Consider the following 24,732-nt stretch of genomic DNA (forward strand, 5'->3'; position numbering starts at 1 on the left):
TTGAAATTAACACCGCAGCTACACAGCTAAGCAAGAAAGTTGTCTCAGCTGTAGGATAACCCCATCACACTAGTTTTCAGGGTGTAGGGGCACTGATGCCTGCAGGAGGGGTTGACACAGGTGGTAGTGTCCAGGAATGGTGGAGGATGCATCAGCAGCACATCAGCATGGTGTAGTCACATCCCACACTCATGTACCTGGGTGTGGAACCACACCAGAAGGTCATCGCTCTCAAAGGCAAAACCAGTTAAGAGTTTTCAGAGCTGTGCCTTGAGCATTGCAGCCCTTTTGCAGTCCCTGGAGGCACCTGCATCCCTGGGGAGCTGCAGTTGCATGGCTGGGTGTTCTCATACTGCACACATGACTTTTTCTACATTCATGAGGCAAGCCCAGCACTAACTTTTACTCGCTTTTGTTTTTCTTTTGCCATGGTAAGGAAAAGGATCATCATCAAATAACATGAGGACCATTAAAAGCTCAATATTCTGTTACGGTGATTGGTTTATGGCCTCATTTTGCAGCAGCTTTCTTTATCAGGTGTGCAGCTTCATTGCCTGTCCTATAGCCCACACACTTTGAGAGTTTGTTATCTGCAGGTCACTGTGCTTCTGTTTCTTGAATAGCCAATACCTGGCACAGGAACTGCTCTGGAGTGAAAATTGCAGAAGACCTGGATTTCCAGTCTCCTAGCCAGTTTTAGCACTTTGTCTCCACAGATTTCTGTGAAGACAGAAGGAAAAAAACTGTGGGTTAGGGATCAGATCTTGCATTGCTGATAGGTTCTACTCAAAAAAACGGGTGTTTTACAAAACACTACTATGAAAAATAACTGTGCTTCATTTTCTGTTAATTGGCTACCCTTAGCCAAACCCAACTAAAATGTTGTTATACCCCTTAGGTGATGGAACTATCTCACACCTTGAAGACAGGAAGAGCAAAACAGTAATGCCTGAAAAATGCCCTGCTGTCTCCTCCACAACATGGTTAAAAGCTCACACATTTGAAAACTGTAAACATATTCCAACTCACATTTATTCATGTTACTGCTTTCACATTGATGTGGTGCAAGATACTGCTCATTTCAGATGGAGCCACCAACACGCCCCAGTAAACTCTTGATATCTTTTATACCATGAATTAATACTGTACTCGGAACATTAATAAATACTTGAAAAGTCTGTAAATTACCTACACTGAACTCCTTTGTAAAAGTGTTTACCTTATTTAAATGGATTTATTTTGGTGTCAAAATATACCATGAACGGCTGGATGCAACTGTTCTGGCAAATTTTGTCCATCTGGTATGGTCTTTGTCACTGCTGTAAATCTGCCCAAGTTTGGGATCGAGCAGAAAGTGATGAAGAATCTGCAGAGCCAAACTAGATTTGATCTTCAGATGCTCACTTTGCTCTCGTTATAAGCAGCAGGTCTTAAAGCAATGCAGCACTTCCCAGGGAGCTCCTGTGGGCTGGTGCTCAATGATCTGCTGCTCTGGTGATGCCACAGTCCAGGATGAAGTTCATCTGGTTTCTTTGAGCACATCACACTCCCTCGCACTCTCAGGTGCATGCCTGTGTGTGTGCACATCTGTGTGCTACACACCACCCCCAGAGAGCAAAACCAAGCAGCCACATTAAGTACATGATGTGGTGGTCCCTGACTGTGCCCTTTAGACATAGCCTTCGTGGCAGACGTGGTTGCCATTGATAAGGCTGAAGGTGGCCAGGGAATGGTTGGTGCTCTTGAGAGAGGTCATTCGTGTGGTGCTCCTGGCCATACTCTGGGACCGGATGAGGAGGCGAGCTCTGCAGCAGAAGAGCTGGTTGTTGAACTGTTTCCGAAAGCTCTTGCTGAGCAAGTAGAGAGCAAACGGGTTGACACAGGAGTTAGTGAATGCCAGAATGCGAGCGCAGATGCTGGCAATGAAATGCAGCACTGAGGTGTCCACCTCCGAGTAGTGGTAGGACCGGTATAAATAGATGATGTGAGTGGGAAGCCAGCAGAAGGCAAAGAGGCACACAAAGACCAGTACTGTCCTGGCCAGGCGCTTACGGGATTCAATCTGGAAGAAGAAACAGAAATGCAGATGAGCAGCTATTCCTAGCTCAGACCAGCACCTAATTTTTCCTGGTGCTCCAGCTTTGGGGTTAGCACACAGCAGGTGGCACAGCCAGAAAAGGGGCAACCTGGACCACAAATGAACACAAAGAGAGTCAAGAACCCTTCTTGTCTTTTCTCAGTCCCCTTCCCCTAAAAACAATAATTCTGAAAATTTATTATGTAAGGAAGTATTCTTCCTTTTCTTGTTTAGAGATAAAACTCCAGTGGCTTTTGACTATAAAATCACAGCTCAGGAAACAAAAGTGTAGGCACCTGCATTAGTTATCCTCATATAATATATATGTTAGCATGTAATTTTTATATATTACCTTATTGTTATTACTATTATTATTATTAATTATGGGGTGGGGGTCTGGGATATTTCACAGAGCCCAGAGGCAGGACTTTCCGCCTTGGGGCCATGTGGTATATGTACACAGAAGTTCTGCCAACAGTTCAGAGCCTTTAGAGACCCAGTGCAGCACAGAGTCCAAAGGAGCTGGAGAAACCAAGAGAGGAAATTCTGTACTTGGAGAAACACTGAGACAATGTCAAAGTGGACCCTTCAGCTGAAATAGCTGGGGCCATGAGATGACGATAGATGTAGGTGGTGAACAGATGGAAGACCACCTTCCTCTAGCATAATTTGAACTTTGTCAGAGAAAAGTTTTTTACAATATCATACAGTATAACCTTCATGCAGAGAACCCACATTTTTGTTTTAGTTATGTGTACAGGCTTGGAGTCAACCCAAAGGTATTGCTCAACTGAGGGCAGCTGAGGTAAACTGTGCCTTGTCTTTTGTCCACCAGTGCTGCACACTGAGATAACAGTACCACTGAAAAAATACATCTTTCTTCCTAATGAAGACAAGAGCTGTGATAGAGGTCACCCAAAAGGAGAGGACAGATCGAGTTTCCCAGAAAGATCTGCTGAAATACCCTGCTCCCTGGGAGAGGTTACACAGCCACAAGTTTGCAGGGACAAAAGGTGTAACACCACCGACTTTTCAGGGCTTCATAATGTTTTATTTTCTGGTAATTCCTGCACCTCTTCCCAACCACTCCTAGGGAACTTGTTGCAACTCACTCCCTGTATTTGACTGGCCTGACACTGTCCCTAGCCCCAGCCCTGATGCCCTTGTTCCTGCCATGGTGCATCTATGATGCCTGGCCAGGCTCCTGGGACACTTCCCTATCCTCACTCCCCTTCTATGCTGCACAGGTACATCAGAAACTCACACAGGCTGATCTTTCCTTAGGACAGCTGCAAGCAGGGAGTAGGCAGAAGAGACGAGACAAACCCAATTTGACTTTATTTTGTGCTTCTTTCACAGCACTGACTGAAAATCAGCCATTGAGCTTAGGCGGGATTGACATGTACCAGATAGTAATGTCTACAGAGAGAGGGCTGAAAATTAAATCCTTTGAAAAAGGGCTCTCCTTGGCTAAACCATACATTCTTTTAAAGTGTATCCTTAATTTGATTTAGGGCTATTGAGTCTGCATCACATAAAGAAAGGAAGCAACACAATAAAGAAATCGATACAAGTTACCTGTAACTCATGGATGCACCACAGGATGGAATGATGGACTGATGATACTAGACTGCAGCCTGGCCTTTTGCTTTCCTTAGAGCTCTCTCCCCTAAACCAAGGGGGGAAAAGGGCTGCTTTTCCCTCTCACTTTGTTGTTACTACTCAAAACAGTCATTGAATCAGCAGAAAAATGGCCTGCAGGGGAGAAAGCTTTACGCACATTCAGAAGTGGAAAAGGATATGGATTTCAGAGATCACACATCATTTAATGGGAAATAAAAACAGCTTTCCAGCCCTACTGCTTCACCTTAGTACCTGAAGGCTATGTGAGATGATTGTGTTAGGTCAACCTAAGGTGGAGACATCAGCTGGGTGAAACTATATGGGCATTTGTTGAGCTGAAGAATGGCTTGTGTCAGCCGAGCTTAGGTTGAACCAAACTTCAGTTGAGAGGAATAAGTGAGGTAAATACTTATAACTTGTTTGGAAACATGTTACCCTGATGTTGCTTTCTTACTTGGACAGCATAAGGCTCAGATGCACTCAAATTTAAGGGCTGATGTGAAATACACTGCTGCTCATGCAGGATTTGGATTTCCCCCTAGGGATGACTCTTCTCTCCAGTTGCTTTGAACAGGATAAGTCAGGAGGAAAAAGTCTCGCATTGAAAGGCTGATGTTAGGCTGGCCAAACCCTGGCTAAATCTCCTCACTTGATTCAGGACTTGCACATTTTCATACATGTTCAACCACACCATGAAACTCACTTGAAATACATGGGTCCCAGCTGAGCCAGCCCAGCCATGACCTCTGCAGTGGGACAGTTTGTGGAGTTTTATAAAAAAGCCTACTCATGAGTGACAGTAGCAGAAGTAACTCTGCTTTCAAGGGTACAAAGGGAAGGTTAAAAGACTGCATTATTCAAAACAAATAGTCTGCTTATATAAATCATAGACTGTCTTAAGGTGACACCTGAGACTACCTGCTATTGGAGGAGAAGACTGTTGACCAGTCTGGCTTATTAGAGGGCAAAGAGGTGTTGTTCTGTCCAACACCACTTCCCTCCAGAGACCCTAGGAAGAGAGGCACTTTTAGGACAGTTATAATGACTAAAGGGTTTAAAGGAAGAAGCCAGGACTCTTCTCCTGAGATTCCACACTGCAAAGATCACACCATCCACAAGGGATGTAACTTCAGCACACCCAAGAGGATCCCACACCGTCCTGCTCTGTCTTCCCTCCTGGGGACCCTATGCCCACCACTGTTCTTCTTTGGTCTCCACTCCCCCAGTCCCTCTCTAGCTTGTAATAGTTTCTCAATATGGCACAGCACCAGGAGATGAAAGCTGGAGCCATGGTGAGCAGAGGAGGCACAGCCACTTTCAAGGAGCAGCTGTATGCCTCCCTGGCCCTGGCTCTAGAAGGGGCTTCCCTCACCTCCACTCCCCCTTTGCTATGTCCCATTTCCTTGTCAGTTCATTGCAGAATTACAGAGCCAGCACCTCCCTTTATGTAAGAGGGACTGCTTCACAGAGCAAGGGTTTATCCAAGGTCCCCTCTCTGACAAAACAACTTTGAAAAGTTTTGATTTTCTGCTGTGTCACCTCTCAGCTTCAATCTCCAAATACCTTTCCCAGCTCTGCCTCTTTTCCTGCATCCTAGTCAATAACTTCCTAGGCTTTGGCATGGGTCTCATGCTGTGTTTGCCATCGTAACCACCGTTCCAGAGCCTCTGAACTTAGGAGAAGTTGCTTTAACTATTTAGCATGCTGCCATCCCTTGCATCAGCCTTTTTAGTTCCTTTAGGCCTCTTAATCTGTTAAAATTAGCAAAACAGATGTAGCCTGTCCCAGTGTAAATTTCCCTGTATAGTGCATTCTTAACTATCAGATTCAAGAGGAATGTGGATTTTTGAAGAAAGTGAAGTCTCTACCTGTTTCCTCACGTGCACGTTTCCTTCCACGGGGATGTTGTAAGCACTCCGGATCAAATTCTTAGCAATGAAGTAATAATATACTGAAATGACAGATAGGGGGATGATATAAAATATCAGAAAGGACGCCATTGAGTGAATTTTGGGATGCAGCCCATCAGAGTGCGGGTAAGGAGCACAGCTGACGAAGGTTTTATTAGTCCCTTTGTCATGGAAAGGGTGCAGATCTGAAAATACTGCTTCAGGGATGGCAAGCAACATGGATACAATCCAGATTATAGCAGCTCTCACACAAATCTTCATCAGTGCATGGGATGCTTGGATCTCCATTGGCCTTACTATAGCTTTATACCTAAAAAATAAAAGAGAAAGAAATAATTTATTAACCTCAAACCTCAGGCATCCTATGCTTGTTTGTCTCGTCCATTTAGAAAAAAAAACCTAACAAAATCCTTCTTTACTCCAGACAGTGAATTTCTTTCTAGTGTTTTAAAATTCAATGTTTTTAATAGATTTCTCATTTTAAACAGGAGCCACCTGTTGTGGGTCCATTCAGTTTCATACGTATTGATTCAGAGTTCATTTAATTTGTAATAAACCCAACAAAGCACAGTGCTGCCTAACATTAATATGTATGTCTCCAAATAGCATTAAGATAGGAAGTGCAATCACAGACTTCTCTTCAAAAGCATACAGCAGTTTATACCCCTTCAACAGTGTTCAGGGAAACTGGGGGAAGGTTTTGCCTCACATTTCTATTTGAGCTGTGAGCATGCTGACCTCTTACAAACTGAATATTATGTTTTCTTAAGCTCCTAAGTGTATCTTGCCCTTTTCTTTTTTTGTTGTTTGGAGGTGCAGGTGGCAATTAAGAGCTGTCCATACCAGAATAAGTAGCCAGAGCTACTAACTGCCTTTCTTGAAGAAAAATATATGTATTGTTGCTTGATAGATATGTAGAAGATTTTTTTTTTTTAATTTGCAATTTTGTCTTTCATGATTTCAGCCTCTCAGAAAATTGTTCTTTAAAATCCAAGAAAATGAAACAAGCAAACATATTTGAACCTGACGTGTGTAATGAGAGGGCTGGAAAACAGAAGAGCTTCGTGTCTGCTGGAGTTCTGCTCTGGTAGGAGTGAACATTCCAAGTAAAGCACAACTCACATATGTTTAAGGAATACAGTAGAAGAAAAAGAATGACAATGTGCCTGCTCCAGAGTCCATTTCTAATCTCCCACCAGAATCCTGGCTCTTTCAGCCAGTCAAATTGGGCACTGGGGTGGGAGCAGAGGTAGCAAGGATAGCACCCTGCCAGAGACTAGGGAGACCACAGCAGGGTCCATCTGCCTGGCAGCCCAAGCCTGGGACACCTCATGTATGCGACTGATTCCCTACGTAACGTAGCCTGCCTTACCTTGAGGATCAACATTTCAGAGAGGACTCTTATCAGTCCTGCATTGTTTTAACTGGGTAATTGCATTATTGGCAAGATAACCACACATTCAACTTCTATAAGCAATACCTTCTTGAGCATACCTACCCTGTCCTTCTGTGTATGTATAGATGTGTATATATGTGTACATCTCTGTGTATCTTATATATATACATGTATATTTATATGCATATATTTTATACATATGCATGTATGTATATGTATGCATACATTTATATTTATTTATATTTGTTTTTCTACAGACTGTATCTGGACATCTCCTCATTAGCAGATGTTTTTTTATACAACCGTACACGTGTCTTGTGTAGACGATTTTTCCTTCAATGGACTGCAAACACCTTGCTTAATACATTAGTCTTCCATTTAACCACTTAATCTTCAAGCTCTCCAGCTCACCTTTATTCCAGCTATACAGCTGCAACAGACAGGCAGTATTTTTCAGGCTTGCTTAGCACCCCTTTAACTTGCACTCTGAAGCTGGGGATTAAGTAAGTGGTGTCATACTACAAAGCACAGTCTTTCAGTGCATGGTCATAACCTCAGATGAAGAAAATCACAGCGTTTGAGCAAACAGAATGGTACAACTATTGCAGCAATAAAAGGGAAGAGCTAGACAGATTACTAAAACAATATAGCTTAAATACCTCAACGTATAGTCTAATTCACCAGCTAAAACATTGACAGAAACACTAGATAACTGAACATCTTCAGTGAACCCTAAGGAAGATAAATGCAAAAGGAAATTAATTACCTATCAAAGTATTCACAAATTTAGTTAATTCATAGGCATTTCTGCAAGGGCTTATTGTGTGCTTATCAACATTACATGCTAGCATAATTATTTCAGGAATTTTCTATGTGATATAACCAGCTGAGAAAGTACTTTCCAGTATTCATTTCCAGTATCAGGAAGTTGAAGAATATAGAGAAAGAGAGATATTTTATTTTTATTAACACTAATAGAGTTGGAAAAGTCAGAAAATGAAACCATTTCAAGTTATTAGTACATTTTAATTAGTGATTCCATTTACAAACCATATCATTCTGAAATAACCTAATTAGAAATGGCTACTGTTTATTAGGCCTCTAGTTTATTTTTAAAGCCTCCTACAGCAGATACAAAAGAAGACCTGAGAGATGTTTTGCTTGCACGGGTTTCAGTGTAGACCAAAAGCATGAGGTTTAAAGCACAGAAAAGATAAATAGAAAAAAACCCCACAAAGCTAGAAAACAGGTTTTGAAAATGTAAGTTTTCCTGCTTTGTATGTCAGGTCAGTTGTGACTGACTTCACAGCAGGTAGGCCACCCCTTAGGGACATGAGTGATGTTGTCCATGCTGTTTGCACCTCCACCAAATGTCTTTTAACTCTTTCAGCTCCTGTTCATGTTATAGCTCTCCATTCTGTCTCCTGTGTAAAGCATGGTCTGCAGGTGGGAATGACCACCCAAGCACTCACTGAAGCTGGATTAATTGAATCCAGTTCTCTGTGTCTGCATTAGACTATGGAGGTGCCATGCACCTCTCCTGCTACAGCTGCCCAGTGCAGGGTGTCTGCCTTGGCATCTGCTATAGTCAGTGGAGAGAAAGAGGCAACTCTGGGGATGATTCCTCCAGGCCAGAAGTAGGTGCCTGAGAGGAGTGGGGTAGTATGTCTTCCAGAGTTTCCCCTATTTCTGCTTGCTGTAGTCAGAGCCTGGACAATGAGGCAATTAGTTTCATAGTTAATTTTAGATGGCTAAACTTAGACGTGAGCCAGAGGTACATAACTTTCCCATGCTTTCCCATCCAGTATTTGAATAATCCAATCCATTTGGAAGAGGACATTGATGAATAAACCTGTTTACCTCAGTGGAGTCATGGACCTAGGCGGCCAGCTGAGTCAGCCCTCGTGCAAAGGTCTTACAACAGCATTATTTTCAACCCATGCAGGATCACAAGCTCTAAGAGTATGTGTCACATCTGATGCTCAGTTTGTCTGCAGGAGATCCAGACATGGCCCTGGGCCTCTGCTGGCTTTCACACTCAGTCCCCCTAATTATTGTTTCATATCATTTTTTTACAGCTGAACTCCTTTTTAGACCTGCTTTTAAAGAAGTTTTTGAAAAATATTAAAAACCAGAAGTATGATTCATGACCTACAACAAAGGTCAAAGCTTAAAAAGAAAAATATGCCTTCTAACGATTCAGTTGAACAAAAAAGAATATAGTCAAGAACTTGTGTCAACCTCAATCTCTCTCCAGCTGTCAAACAGCCCAGATTAAAATGACTGTGTTGCCAATCTGATAGCAAATATGAAAGAGACGCTGACCTTTACTACTTCTCAGTCTTTGAACTTCTCTGTTCCCACTGTGGTTGAGAAGCAGCAACCTGCCTCATCTGCAGCAGCTGCAAATGACCCTCTGGCCAGGATGGATGCCAGTGATCTCTGTGTCTCACAGTCTCATTCAAAGAAGCCCACACAAAGAAATTACACACAGAAGTATCCTAAGTGCAGTTCATATCACCACCGTTCATGACGAACTGTGAGGATTCATCCCACAGGGCAATCCTCCCCTCCACCAGCCACAGTAAACCTAGTGCCATCCCTCTTCTGCAGAAATATGGTGAAAGTGTTGCTTCAACACAGAAGGCCAGAATCGAATAACATATAATCTGTGATCACTTCTTGACCTAATCCCCAAAATTAATTGGGGATTTGATAGGAGCCCACAGAGTGTGTGCCTCTCCATTGGAGCCTGGAGAATGTCTTATAAACATCTCTTAGGATCTCTGTTGTGCTCACTGAATAATTGTTTCTCACAACTCAAATTACCAAAATGACCATAAACCACTAAAATGTGACAAACAAAAGGTTTTTCTGAGGTAAATACTTTCCCCACTGTGGTTAATATGCCAGGAAAACCAGAAAAATATGTCATTATCCTTGTGTTAATAATAAGGTAACTAACAGAAACAGCACCTGATGTACCCTAAAACTTTGACTATGCAAACATTGGTTAATACCATACTCTTAGCGCCAAAGCTGCAACTTTAACTATAAACACAGAAGTAGCTTTATCATAAAAACCACACTTACAGTTAGGGTCTCCAAAGACACAGATCAAAATAAGGGCCCAAATGGATGTCTGCATTTACTAGATGCAGCTTCTTTGACAGTGCAGAGTATTTTAGCCATCTTTGTGTTCCTCAGCTGAGCCAAAAAAATCCACAACTGCTGAAGGCTTTGCCTTCCAAGTCATATAGCCTGTATCTTCCCAAGCACAGAGATATGAAGGGCTGCAATTTTTCTCCCACTCTGGATAATAAAAGACCTTATCCCTAAGGCTGCAGCTTCAGTACAACCCTCATGGTTTTTTCTTGTCACTTTCATCCACTTACTTGAGTTTGCTACAACAGCCACAAGAATTAAATTTAAACAAGTAAAGCATGGGAGGAAAATCAGATGCTTCCCCTAGATTTTAAACTAATTTATCTCCATATATCTCATTGTCTGTTTTCTGGTTTTTCATGGAGGTAACTTTATGCTGTGTGGGGAAGATGGTGCTGTAAGCAGACTGAGCTCGCTTTCCTCTTTTATGTTTGATTTGTATTAAAGTCTTTCTCCAGTCCCTTATGTCAGTAATTAAAGCTAGTAGAGATGGCCCATACAACAGCCCTCATTGTAAATATTGTAAGTTTGGGCTGCAAAAGAAAGACACAGGCTTTATTAAGCTGGGAGATATCACTTTCCATAGTACCTTTGTGGCCATGAGCTGAGATTCTTATAGTACAAGATACCAGTGTGTGTGACTGCAGCTGTTGCCAGTGGCAATGGGAAAGAAACATCCTTCCCTCATGACAGTGAAGATGTCTGGTCACACAGGTAGGTGGCTGTCTGAGATGTTCCTGGTGACAAAATACGACAGCAAGGATTGTACAGCAATGTGCTAGCCACTACATCCCTCTTGTCTATTGAATCTGACTTACAGAGATGCACCAAGTTGCTTCATAACTCTTACTTTCTCACTTTTTTCAGCAGGAGTGTAGAAAGATAAAATGGCTGAAAGAAGCTCTGCCACACAGTACTGCCCTGTTTTATTACAGTCCTTCCAAGCATGTCTAGCTTCCTGCAGTTGAACCTCACTCTTGCAAGAAATATAAGAAAAAAAAAACAACTCCTCCCCATCCTTCCTGCAGGGAAACAGGACACTGCTTCTCCAAAATGAATTTACAGGAGTACTTAAGTTTCAAGGAAACTTTCCTCCAAATAGTTTAATCCATTACTATGTCCTACACCGTTTACATAAAAAGATCCTGGGCCCCACTCCTGAATTTGTATAATGGTTTAAGAAAATAAACGTAGTAAAACCTGTTCAAACAAAATTTCAGAAGGCTTACCTGCCCTTGCTTCGTTACTAGCCCCACTGTTTAGACTGCATAAGGCTGTCAGAAAGATTTACCATATTGCTGCTCTTTTTTCTCTGAAGTGAGAAATCCACTCTCAAACTTCAGAATCTGTTTAAACTGAGCTCTATTTTGAGATGATGGGCTAATGTGAACCTGAAACTTAAATAAAAAGCAAAGATTAGTGGAATGGACTGATGTCTTACAAAAATAGTCATGTGAATTGATGAGTTCTTTCCAGCTCTAGAAAATGACCACCACTTCCTATTGAAATGATGAAAGAACTACCTCTCAGACAGCATGTCCTCATTTCTTCTGTTCCCCTACGTAACCAAAAGGGGGACAAAAGATGTGCAATTCACAGTTCCTCTGATCCCCAATCACGTTCCCATTTGTCAATGTAATGCATGCACATTGATCTGGTCTTGGCTGATCAATAGACTGAACAAATAGTGAATAGACTGAACAAAAAACTCCTCATTAATGTTTTGTAATTATGCTCTACTAGTATCACATTATTATTTCACCCATGTAACATGAAGGACTTGCTCAATTACCAAGCAAACAGGCCTCAAACAGCAGAGAAGTTGTTGTTGGTCTGCGAAGACTGCATAAATGAAGCACCTGGAGCCATGCTGAGTGTGAAGCTTCACTTGGAGAGCAAAGAAAAAGTCTTACTATATATCTGCAGAAATTTAGAGACATGCAATACCCCAAACTTTCTTTATTGTTTCTGTGATACATGTTGTGAATATTTATAGCTCTGAAGACAAATAACTTGATAAATCGACAAAATTGCTAGACTTCAACACACTCTGACAACCTATTCTGGGTCTATCTGCTTTCCAAATACTTACTTAGGATTATTGTTATTATGCATGATTCTTGGCTGAACATCTGCTATTAAAATTTTTACTTCAGTAAATTACATATGGGCACGAAGACCTCTCTAATGGGCTGGTCTTACATACATTGGCAGGTACTGCCTGCTTTCTTTATCTTTTTGCTAATTCACATTTGAAAGTAAAGAAAAAGGATGCATTGATGGAAGTGGCAATAGTTCTCACTTTTTGAAGTGTGTGAATGCATGTACCTGCACACTGCTACATGTTGTCAAACAGGAATTTCAGTCCAGGAATAACTAAGGTCAAAATTGAGACAGAGTGTTTCAGACACCATTGAACTGTGCTACACATTGAAGGAGAGCTTAAAGAGTAACCATCTGATAGTGACTGTGCTATTCCTAATCATGACCAGCCAGAATATAAATGTTTCTGAAATTGACTATACATATGGAAAGCAATGGATCTAATGGTTACTGCAGGAAATAGTGGGTGTACCATGGATGATGCTTTCCTTATTAGTAAGACACAGTTTGCACCCAGGGTATTTATTCTCTGTAAGTGATCTTCAGCCAACTCTCTGAATGAACCTTGATCCCAAATCAAAGAATTCAATGGGGCCAGCCTCACAGTTTGTCACAGTTCTTGCAATCGGATGTGAGACCTGCTGTCTGTGGGAAGGGTAGGACCTACTAGTAAAAATATCCTTTGACTTTAAAACAAGTGAGTTCCCACACACAGCCATTGCCCCAGCTCCTCAGCACCAGCTAATCCCTGTACAGACAGAAACATGTGCCCATGCTCAGATTCATGCCCTGGTGGAGCAGCTTCCTGGTGCCAAGTTAGGAGTGTGCTACACATCTGGAGCTGAGCTGGGAGGGATGATGCTGGAACCTGGGCCACTGTGCATGGGAAGGAGCAAGGCTGGGATGCTTTTCATCCAAGGCTGTGCTGTCTCAGCCCAAGTCTCCAGGGTTGTCAGTGGCACAGGATTGTGGGCTCAGCGTGCCTGTGGACTGAACTCTTACCAGGGCAATTAAAGCTGGGGCTTCAGACACTGACCCCTCATCTCACTAGTGAATCAGCCTTACTTCTCCTAAAAGCACCACCTTTGGTGCATAAACCCAGCATCACTGGCTAACCTAAACGTGTGATGTCACTGTTGGATATCTCACAGAGCCAGTTATAGAAATTCATTGAAGTTTCTAAAAATGGCAGTTTCTCAACCCAAAAAGTCCTGTCTGTGATATGCAATAAATCAATATTGTACCTTGTTCTGACAGACAAAGAAACGTTCACCATGGACCTAAAAATTAGCAGTTCCTTAAACAGTAGCAGCCATGGTGTGTTTACCTTAATTTTGTGGGAAGAGAAAAATAAGATTTTTATATACACACATATATATATATGGAACTTTAGAGAAACAGGTTTGCTAAAGTTAAAGGAGCTGTCAGATCAACTGTCTGGGAACATAAATATAAAGGGGGCAATGCCAACATGCTAACTATACATTAGTAGCTGATCCCTGCCCTCCTGCCTTATCTCCCCCACCTTGCCCTGAAAAAACTGTGCAGGGCAAAAAGCTGCCCTGAATAACAGAAAATGAGGAGTCATGCTAAAATCTCAAAGGAGTAATTAAAAAAATCAATATACAACAGATGGGAAAAAAAGCAAAAGTAAATGACAGCAAATATCAGAGTTTAAATATGCCAGTGACTGATAAGGGAAGCTGGAGAAGTCAATAAAATATCAAAGGTCACTGTGTAACAGACAAATGTGCATTTTTAAATACATAAGGAACAAAAAAAATCAGTAACTCAGGGCATATACATAAATGATGAAGATATGAACAATGATGAGATAAGGTGAAAAACAATTACTAGATATTTGTCTTTAAGACCAGATGTGGAGGAGGTATCCATACCATGTGGGCAGTGCTATAGATGTAGCAGAAAACTCATCAGCTGTATTAAGGAAGATGTGAGCCAACATCTGCTAGCACAAAACACTTTGACATTAGCAGGTTTGAGTAATTTACACCTAGGAATACAAAAGGAACCATCTGGGAACAAATGGTGTTAGTTTTCTTACAAAACTTGAAAAAGTGGAGAAACTCCCAAGAAGTGACTCCAAAGTTGTGAAGTTCAGAAAGCTGGAAGGTGTTATGGAGAAAACTGCAACTATTTGGATTGGCCAAGGCTAGCTCTAGATAGACAAATGGAGAGGTTAATCCTACTAACAGATGATAGTTAATGTAAATCTGTCTTGTCGAATGCATGGCAAATTTAGTGTTTTTTTTTTATAACTTTGTCACAACTTTGTAGGTGACGTTAAGAAGTGTGTGAGCCACGCTGGCATACAAGGGAGGCGCAACCTGCATGGGCACATGGCAGTCATGGCACTCCCTGCACTGCCCATGCAATCCCAGCCCCTGGGATTAAAATGAGAGGGTTAAAACTAGCAGTCTGGCCTGGGAGATCAAGCTGTGCTAGATGGGGACCCTAAGCCCCATGTCCTCACCAGCAGGACCTCAAATGTGCCAGTAAAAGGGCAGAAGTCTGTGGAGCCATTTCCAGCCTGGGTCCTGGGAACCTGCTCTAGCTGCGGTGTTATTTATTGTGCATATCAGCTGCCTTGAACAGGCTGTAAAACTTTTGCTGGGAAAGGTTGCAGATGACACAGTGGTTGACCAGACTGTAAAAATATTGTAGAGTCATTGAGACAAATGGCCACAATCTAACAGATGCCATTTTAACCCAACCCAGGTGTAAAATAGTGTATCTAAGACCCAAGAGAGCAGATTATGCTAAAAAATTAGTGATCTTTCAAGGAAAGAGGAGAACAAAAGCAGACATTGGAACATCTCTTCCGCACCCGACAAATTGAGATATCCTGTGTTGTTCTCACCATACCGTGGTTTTAATGTACTCAGTGCTTGAGCTAGCTAGCATAAAGTTAAGTCAGTTATATGAGGCTCAAGTCCTTTCAGTGGCTTCAGTAAACACAGATGTCTTAAAAGACCGTCACCTCCATATGAACTTTCAGTTGCATGTTGTGGCTGAACAATCTAGTGCTATCCTTGACTGTTCTTATCATAGAATCATAGCATGGTTTAGTTGAACAGAACATTTAAAGATTACCTAGTCCAACCTCCCTTCTCTAGGCAGGGACATCTTTCACTAGATCAGGTTGCTCAGAGCCCTGTCCAACCTTACTGTCAACACTCCAGCTATGAGGCATCCACATCTCTGGGCAACCTGTTCCAGTGTCTTGCCACCCTCATAGTGGAAAGTTTCCTCCTTATCTCCAATCTAAATCTACCCTATTTCCACTTCAAGTTTTTGGCCCTTGTTCTGTCACTACAGGTCTTAATAAAAAGTCTCCCTCTTGTAAGTCCCCTTTATATATTGAAAGGCCAGAATAACATCTCCCCAGAGCCTTCTTTGCTCCAGACTGAACAACCTCAACTCTCTCAGCCTTTCATTTATGCTATTAGTTAGATTATTATGCAGTGGTTAGAAGGCAGACAAATTTCAATTTAAAGTGTGACATAATTTCTAAGCAGTGAGGATAACAGGATGCTGGAGACACATGACAGGGGCAAGGTGATATGTGCACCTTTAGACTAAATACTCAGAAAGTTGCCCAGTGTAATTGAAAAGATCTAGTTTAATCAAAATCCTGTGAGATACTCAGCACTCTCCATGCATGAGTGTGGGCAAGAAATGCTGCTGAACTGAATGGTCAGTGCAGTCAGAGCTACTCCAGCATCTGCATCTCTGGCAGCCCAGAAAGCCAACTGTGTCCTGGGATGCATCAAAACAAGTGTGGCCAGCAGGTCAAGGGAGGTGTTTCTTCACTTCTATTCTGCTCTGTGAGACTGCACCTGGAGTACAGTGTCCAGTTCTGGAGCCCCCAACACAAGAAAGACATGGAGCTGTTGGAGAAAGTCCAGATGAGGGTCACCAAGATAATCAGAGGGCTGGAGCATCTCTCCTATGAGGACAGGCTCATACAGTTGGGGTTGTTTGGCCTGGAGAAGGCTCTGGGGAGACCTCATTGCAGCCTTCCAGTACCTGAAGGGACCTACAGGAAAGCTGGGGAGGGGCTTTTTAAAAGGGCTTGTAGCAAGACACTGGCACAGGTTGCCCAGGGAAGCTGTGGAAGCCCCATCCCTTGAAGTGCTCAAGGCCAGGTTGGATGGGGCTCTGAATAACCTGATCTACTGGGAGGTCTCCCTGCCAATGCAGGGAGGTTGGAATTAGATGGTATTTAAGGTGCCTTCCGACCCAAACCATTTTGTGATACTCTCATTCTATGACTTGGCAGGGCTAGTGCTGGAGTCTCTTTTCCAAACAAAACAGGTTATTGTCAGGGCTGCCTGCGAGCAAATCAGCTACTGGATGTTTCACTTCATTTAAAGGACAGGCTCTGCCTGGTCCTCCTTTTTCAGCTCAAGTACCCTTTATTACTTTTAGCCAGGCTGTTGTCTGCGTCTGAACACCGAATATTACCACCTGAGCTGATGGGACCACTGTGGGCTTGCTACAGCAATGCTGATGTCCCAGCCCATTGTGTTCAGCCTGACACACAGCCAGAAAATGCTCCAAGGCCAGTTACTCTATTTATTAACCGTGTGTGCAGCACCTCGTACCGTGAGACCATGACAACTGATTGGGGTTTTTAGGTTTTACTGAAAAGTAAACAATAGGTAATCCAACTTTTCTTCCTTTTGATTGCTTAAATATTGACAGTCTCCAGCACATTAGCACTGACTCTAACCTCAGATTTGCGCAGCAGTCCCACTGATATAAATGGGAGCTCTAATGCTCCTGGTTATAGAAGTGCATCTATTGTGTTTTGGCCATCTGCTCCGGCTAATCAAGATATTCAGAAAGTTTGTGCTGTTCAATCTGCTTCTCTTGGTGCAGATGGATGCAGGAGCTGAGGAAATGGGAGCTAAACCCAAGGGTGTTAAGAGTGTTTATATTGTATTGACACAGTGGCCAGCAACAAGGGATCTAAGACTGTACATTGGCTGAGAGATATATGTGTATCTCTCTCTTCACGTACCCTGTGCCATCACCACAGGAAAGGCAGAGGCTCAGATGCTGTGCCAGTGGACAGGGTTGACAATGGGCTGCCTGGTGCTCCAGTGGGAAGGAAGGCTCTGGGATGGAGTCTGAAGTCCCTTTGGCTTTCTTCCCTAGCTTGAAGGGACTGATGTTCTGGCTGAGATCACATCAGTGGATCAAAAATGTACATGTGGGGGTAGGTATCATTCTGCTGACTCACATTTATGGGAGTAGGGGCCATCTTGGTAGTTCAGAGTGCCTTTCTCCGCCATCCTCTCAAAACCTTTCTGAGGCTTCACAGCAAACTACAGCACCAGTAAACTGCCCCAAAATAGTGCCTTAGTGACCTGAAAGGGATTTCATTAATGCTGTGGCTAAGCTGCCCAGAATAAAGCCTTAACCACTATGGACCTGACACTTTACAACTGATTGTATTTTAAAAATTAATAATATAAAAAAATCACTCTGTAAATCAACTTCGCAATGGTTTGGCTTTCCACAGCTTTATTTTACAGTGGCACACTTCCCTTAATCCCCTTGTAGAGACATAATCCAGCAATTGTAAAATAAAACAAATGAACTGACACGTTGACATTACTCCTTCTTTGGTGTTCTTACATAATAGTAATAGTAGGGACTGGAGACATCCAAATCACAGAATAGATTAGTCTACTAAACAAAGATTTTTGCATATTTTAAAACATCCTGCTAGAAATTCTAGATTTGTTTATTTCCTTCCACCACTGTATTTTTGGGAGAGAGGATTGTTTGAAGTTTTTTATTTCTTATAAAAACAGTCATATCAGTTCAGAGGAACATCAAAAGTTGCAGCTGTGGCCTGCGGCAAGGGACGCAGCACAGCTGAAAGCACCAGAGCATCCCTGCATCCTTCCCTGCATCCAAGCAATGAGGACATTTCCAAAGCTAATGTCCTCATTTCAGGTGCCAGAGCTCCCGTGTGACTGCAATTCTCTTTGCTTGCAGCTGGTCTTACCAAGGTAAGCCACCTAACCTCACCTGTAAGTCACCCCATGTGTCTCACTCCCTTCCACCACAGGCCAGAAGGCAGCCCCAGGTGGCAGGCATTGCTGTAGTTGTCCTGCACTAAAATCCAGATGATCCAAGGTGCTTAAAGTAAAGATGCTGCTTGCAAACTTCAATTATGCTGTACACTTACTCTGCTGTGTGCTTCTATTACTTCAGGGAGGTTTCACTGCACGAGCACCAGGGCATTTCGATTTTTTATCTATCTCAGCAAAACAGTGGGGAAGTATAAGCAGTGCCTGACAGTTTGGTTAATTCAAATGCAAATGTATAAGCTGTGTCACTCATGGGAGAAACAGTCAATTAAATAAAGACAACTCCTGTGACAAGGGCAATTAAATGGGCTGCTTTTCCTCTTACTGAGTAAAGATTTTCCTTAATTTCCTGTCACTTGCTGAGCCAGCCTTGGCTTTTCTGCCTGGACTAGTGGCCCAGGTGTGACTGCTCTCACAGACACCTCTACACCCCTTCCCCTCAAACTAAGGAGCAGGAGGCCAGTGGGTCAACTCAAACTCCCTCTTTTTCAGGACAGAGCTGAGCAGCAGCTGAAGACACCCACTGCCTAGACAGAGCAGAGCAGCAGGGCAGACAGATGTCCTCCCCCCGTCAACCTCATTTACAGTCCTTCTAAACCACACAAACAAGCATGCACACACATCCACTGCTTGTTCCCTTCTCTTGTATACTCAGCCCTGGCACCTTATCACTCAGGAGGGTGGCTGTAGGCACACCACGGGCCTTAACCCTCTCCTGGCTCCTCTGCAAGTTTGCCAGGCTTGCAGGAAAACAGGTCTCACCGACAGTTCCCACTGCTCTTGCAAATGCATCTGGACAGATGCAAGCTCTCTGCAGCCCGGGGAGCAGTCACACAGAAAATACATTTCTAATATTGTTAACTCTTTTTTGCCCTTTCTCCCACACACTCTTGAATAATGTAACCTTCATCTGGTGGGACCTCAGTACGGTACACACAGGCAGCCAGGGACCCTTTGCCTATGCCCCACCTAACTAAACCTCCTCAGGCATGCTTGTGTGTGCATATGCATGCAGAGCACTCTCCGAGGGTGCACGCAGAGGCTGCTACTGTAGGAAAAGCTGAAATCAGTAGTTTGTTCCTCTGTTTCTACTTCAAGAAAGTTTACACATGAGCAGTCAATCCTCTGGACTACCACCAGGTCTCAGCAGGTCAAACCACTGAGCAGCCTGAGGTGCTCTGTGGTGGAGGTTGGCACTTAGCTGAGAGTTTACAGTCACCAGCAGGTGACATATTTGATATTATTAATCCTGCTTAACATATGGGTAAGAGGAAACAGGAAGAACAAAAAAGTACCTGGGGAAGGTGCATCCTTGTGCCCATGATGTGGGCTGTGCAAAAATCTGTTCAAACTGGCAAAGGTGATCCAAAGAAACTCAGATGATTTGTACAGTTGTTGTAACAGGTAGCATATGTGTCTCACCGCTCTTTGACATACTGTATCTGTCCATCACACTTGCACCTCTGCCTTTCATCTTGTGCTTTGATGGTTACCCCTTTGGAAATGATCCTGTTGTATCACATTCCAATGCTTTCCTTCACACAGCAGATTTGTGATACTGGGTCTCTTGGGGCATCACCACAATATGTTCAGTAGTGCTGGCAGTTGTTACCACTTACTTTGGTTAAAGGAAGAAGACTGGAACTGAGGGGGTTTTATTATTATTTTTTGTAGAAGGTGAATTATAGACAAAAGGTCTGTGAAGCACTGACAAGTCTCCCTTTCCTTGGACACAGTGGCATGTGATGTTATTCACAGCAGATGGTTTATGTTTTTCTCTCGCAGGGTCCATGGCTTTGGTTCATGAGAATAGAGACATTCACATGCCTCATGAGAGCACCTCAGATAGGGTTTATGTCACTGAATATCAGTCATCTCAAATATGGGCATCTAATTAATGCTAAATGGCAAGGATTCCTCAATACTCAAGGAGGATGACAGGTTTCCTTATTTGTGATTTGTCCTGTCTCCTCTGGAAGTGTCTCTTTCAATGGACCAGGGGACACCTGCTGACTATCTTGGACTGGCTCCTCACCTCAGGCAGCAAAAGCCAAGTGAGATGAGCCATGCCTGAGCAGTCTTACCTGTTGTAATCCTGAGTCCTCATGTTATCCTGGTCCCTCCATCATGCCCCTGTCTTCTGCAGGTGTTCCCATGCAGGGCTGAGCTGTCACTCATGCTTCATGCAATGCCATGTCTAAGCTCTAAAATGCTTGTCTATGAAAGCACCCCAGGTGTCAGGCTCAGCATCTCCCTGCCCCAGGGCCCACAGCAGGGTATCGGGCTGCCAGTCCCTCTGCAGACCCAGGAACACATCACCATGCTGGTCACACTCAACCCACATCTTGGAAGTTTTCCCTGTACATTTTGTACCCTAGAATTCAGGGTGACAGTTTTAAGAAAATAAAGATAGACTAGTGGGCTGTAAGCTGACAAAATACAGACTGTATTATTTTGTAACAAAATTATCCCATCACTGCTGTTAATATACCAAAACAGAAACTTCAGTAAACATGATACATAAGGGTCATTTGTAGTTCCATGCCCAGCATTTAAGATTCACAGATCTAATAAAGCTAGAAGTTTTCTGCAGAAGACAACAAATACACAAGAAGAGGGTAACATTACCCATTGGGAACATAAAGTCTTCTCCCACATGCATGCCTGTCTCCCTTATAGCCAAGTAGCATTGAAAAGTGTGGTAAAGTTTGACTACCTGTGCAGCAGGTTAACAGGATCTAGATAAAGCTGAAGTTGAAAATTTAAAGTCACCAAAACCCACGATTGCTGCAGCTGCTGCTTTCTGTTCTGTTCACTCCAGGCAAAAACCACTATTGACGTGCTGCTCAATAAAAGCATTTGTCATGTTTATTTTATGTGACACGTGATCAGACAGCAACAAATCTCTCTAACAATCTTCTTTATGATGCATTTTTATTTTCCTGACACTTCTTAAAACAACTTACATTACAGATTTGGAATGATGAGTTTCCTGGAGAAGTACTTATTCTTTTAATAGTAATTATTTTCTTGAGAGCAGGCAAAGGTGGGGTTTAGCCACTACATGAAACTCAGGAATGAAAATGTAGGTGTTCCTGTACTAGACAATCGGTGCACTGTTCTTATTTTACCAATTCTTTTAGAGCAAATTGCTTGAAGACTTTTGCCTACACATAGGCCTATTTGTCATCTGCTGTTGTGGCAGACAGTGCTTTTTTAATACTACACCAATACAGAAGGATTAATAAACAAATTGACTGCTCTGTCTCTGAAACACTGTGGAGTCATCTGCTTTAATTGACATACTGTGTATTGAAATATGTGTATGAACTACCTTGAAAACTGAACAAAAATGGTCTAATGTTAGGAGAAGGTTAGGAGGAGAGACACAGAGTGGCCTGAAAGGGACTACCTAAAGCAAACCTAGTTTCACTTCTTTGTGATCCCAGATCTTTTTTGAGCAAAGCAAAACTTAAATTATTATTTTCATAGGAAATCTTGGTACTTCTGTTAGATTCTGTAACTTTAGGATTGTGACAATATATTCCTTTATCTTTTTCTGAAGCACCCAAATTAGAAACAAAATACCCTGGCTTCTCTATTGTACATAGGAGTTGCTATAAAAGCCAACAGTCTTACAAATGCTTAAAAACTTTCCAGAAAGGTAGGCTTCATCTTTCCAAATAACATTCAAACTACAATGTTATTTGAGTTTAAATCTGAATGCTCTGAGAGAGTTTTCCAAAGCTTCACAGGAATCTAAAATAGAGCTGGCTTATTACAAGCATATAATTTGTTAAAAATCAAACTTGTTTTCACATATTCTAAAATAGCACAGCTATTACGTTATTTTTACCAAACATTATTGAAAGACAAAGTTTCTGTACCAGCACAGATTAGTTTTGACTGGATAAGGGGCAAACAATCTAATCAAAGGAAATATACTGGCTACAGCAAACTGAGATGCCTGGCTTCAGGCATGTTCATTTTAATGTTTGGAACATATTTCATAAACTAGTGCCTCACATGTAATTAGCCTTAAGGAAGCAAACTACTAGAAAGAATTGATTTTAACTCACTTGAAATTGCTGCTCCAGTGCCTTTACAGTTCATGAAATACAGATCAATTATCTTTTTGTCAAATAGGAACATACTATCTTTTAACAGAGCTTCATTAATGGCTATTTTCTCTCTGTGGTCTTTAGCTTGTTCTACTTGTTTTTTCTTTTAATTAAGCTAGACTGTTAGCTAAAGTCCACAAACACTTTAGTCTAGAAAAAGTATCCTACATTCATTCTGCCTCCTTCTCAAGCTGTGTGCTCATAACCACCAGAAATTAACCAATTAAATGTTCTTTTTTCCCCTCATTAAGTTAAAAATACACTTGTTACTTGAAGAAATGCATTCCTAATAGTGCATTTTATGGAGTCACAGATATGCAGTCTTCTTTCCAAGGCTACAGCAGCAGCCAGCTTACCTGTCAGCCGAGAGAGCAGTGAGAGTAAAGACTGACACCCCTACAGATGTGAGCTGTATGAAGGGGATAAGTTTGCATCCAGTTCTGCCGAACAGCCACTCGTCAGCAAGGTACCTGCTGGCATCCACAGGCACGCAAGTCACTAAAAGCAGCAGGTCTCCCAGAGCCAAACTGGAGATAAACAAATTAGGGACATTTCTCATGGATTTCACAGTACAGAAGATCTTGATCAAAGTGATATTGCCAATAAGGCCTATCAAAATGATGATCCCGTAGATGGTGGGGATGGCGTAGAGGAATGCTGGGTAGAACCAGTCGTCACTGAGGAGGGAGAGGTTTGCACTCTGGTTGACAGAGACGTTGTAGAGAATGAAGTTATCTGTTTCTAGGTCTAACAGAAAGCACTCACCAGATGCCATTGTCGTACTTTGCTCTTCTCAGGAGACAGCTTTCTTCTTTGAAAATCCTCAAATGAATTTCTTGCTGTAATTTTGCTGCTGCTTGCTGGCTTTTAACAGTCAGAAAAGTTTTCAGTCATATCACTTTGTGTCACAACTTGACATTAAACAAACCAAAAAGCAACTGCAGCTTGCTCAACAGTGCTCTTTCCATAAGGTGAAAGGAGAACATCTTTTAGCACAGTTTGAATCCTGAAACTGGCTTCTTCCTCATTGACTTGTCACGCTGTTTGGTACTCCTGAGCTCTGGAAGGCCATTTATAAAATTCAAAGACCAGTAAGCGGGAGGCATTTTCAAAATCCAGGCTTGCTAAATTCCCAGCTTCAGGTCGTCCGAGCAGCACTGAATCTGAAACAAGGGAAGTACAAAAAGCAAGAACTTTTGGTAGTTGCTGTCAGGCTGCATCGCCAATCTCTCCCGCCTTTCAGCACCTGCACTCGCCAGCTGGGTTTAAAGTGAGGAGAAAGCAGGGCTCGGTTGACGGCTGGGATCCTACAGGCAGGATCTTCTGGACGTCAATTCTCCCCCTGCTTCCCATGATGAGAGAGCAGGCTCGCTTCAATGACTGCGGTAACGCCGGGGGAGCCGCCGGCGAGCGCCGGAGAATGCCAGCCACCTACTGGACAGCCTCCTCACTGCCTGGATCGGGGAAAAGGGAGGGGGAGGTGGAAACCCACCAATATCACCGTTAACTCTTTAGATGAATAAATATATAAATAAAAAAAACCCCCACACTTAAATCATTCTGCTCATTTATAGGTCGCGAGATGAAGTCCACCGGCTCTCTCAATGAAATGAGATGAATAAATAAATAAATAATAGTAACAATAATAATACAAGTTCGTTTACTTCATTCTGCAAATAATGTGATCAGCAAACCAATCACACCTTCTTAAATAAGAACACATGCACACTTTGTTTGCACTCTGGTATTCAGTTGTCCCAATGAAAGAGAATAATAACAGGAAGCCAAGTTCATCCCCCAGGGCAAACGAACTGAATACAGCCAATTAAGATAAAATCAACATTACAGCTAAGGTAGGCAAATGAGTACCAACACTACGCAGCTGTGGTCAATCAGAGAAGCCTGAACTCTGCACAGTTTTTGTTAATGTCTTAATTTGGAGGTAACAATTGCAAGGGACAAGGTTTACGGTTTAATGCAATAATTTCTCTTTATGAGGTACCCATCATACTGGCAACTATAGGTAGTGCCTGTCTAGATGCAGCAGAGAGAAACTTGCTTGGCTTATAACAGTCTGAAAATGCCCTTTCATAGAGCTTAATTAAGATATAACTATTACTGATGCCTTACTACTTTGTAACAGATAGGCTGTTTATGATTATATACAAGGACTTTCTGGACTGTGGACAAATACAGTTAATATGGAAAC

General features: G+C 42.4%; 1 protein-coding gene across 2 annotated transcripts; it reads right to left on the reverse strand.

The window, feature by feature from the left end:
• Positions 1-757: 757 nt before the first annotated feature.
• GRPR (gastrin releasing peptide receptor) lies at positions 758-23,917 on the reverse strand. Of its 2 annotated transcripts, XM_051613913.1 has the most exons (4): positions 23,835-23,917; positions 22,880-23,686; positions 5,569-5,920; positions 758-2,062 (listed from the first exon to the last, which is right to left on the reverse strand). In XM_051613913.1, exons 2-4 carry the CDS (start codon positions 23,296-23,298, stop codon positions 1,670-1,672), a joined length of 1,164 nt encoding a protein of 387 aa, XP_051469873.1. In that variant the 5' UTR covers positions 23,299-23,686; positions 23,835-23,917; the 3' UTR covers positions 758-1,669. The 2 variants fall into 2 exon arrangements, with proteins under 2 accessions (XP_051469873.1, XP_051469863.1); XM_051613903.1 differs by having other exon boundaries at positions 22,880-23,882.
• Positions 23,918-24,732: the final 815 nt, after the last annotated feature.

Source organism: Apus apus, chromosome 1 (assembly GCF_020740795.1).
Source record: "Apus apus isolate bApuApu2 chromosome 1, bApuApu2.pri.cur, whole genome shotgun sequence".
Lineage (NCBI taxonomy): Eukaryota > Metazoa > Chordata > Aves > Apodiformes > Apodidae > Apus > Apus apus.

Bases quoted from the DNA above. Each gene is read 5' to 3' on its own strand.
- GRPR (XM_051613913.1), bottom strand. From the start codon at position 23,298: ATGGCATCTGGTGAGTGCTTTCTGTTAGACCTAGAAACAGATAACTTC. The intron at 5,921-22,879 runs GTAAGCTGGCTG...TTTATTTTTTAG, and splicing joins ACTGCTCTCTCGGCTGACAG to GTATAAAGCTATAGTAAGGC. The intron at 2,063-5,568 runs GTAGAGACTTCA...TTCTTCTTCCAG, and splicing joins ACGTGCACGTGAGGAAACAG to ATTGAATCCCGTAAGCGCCT.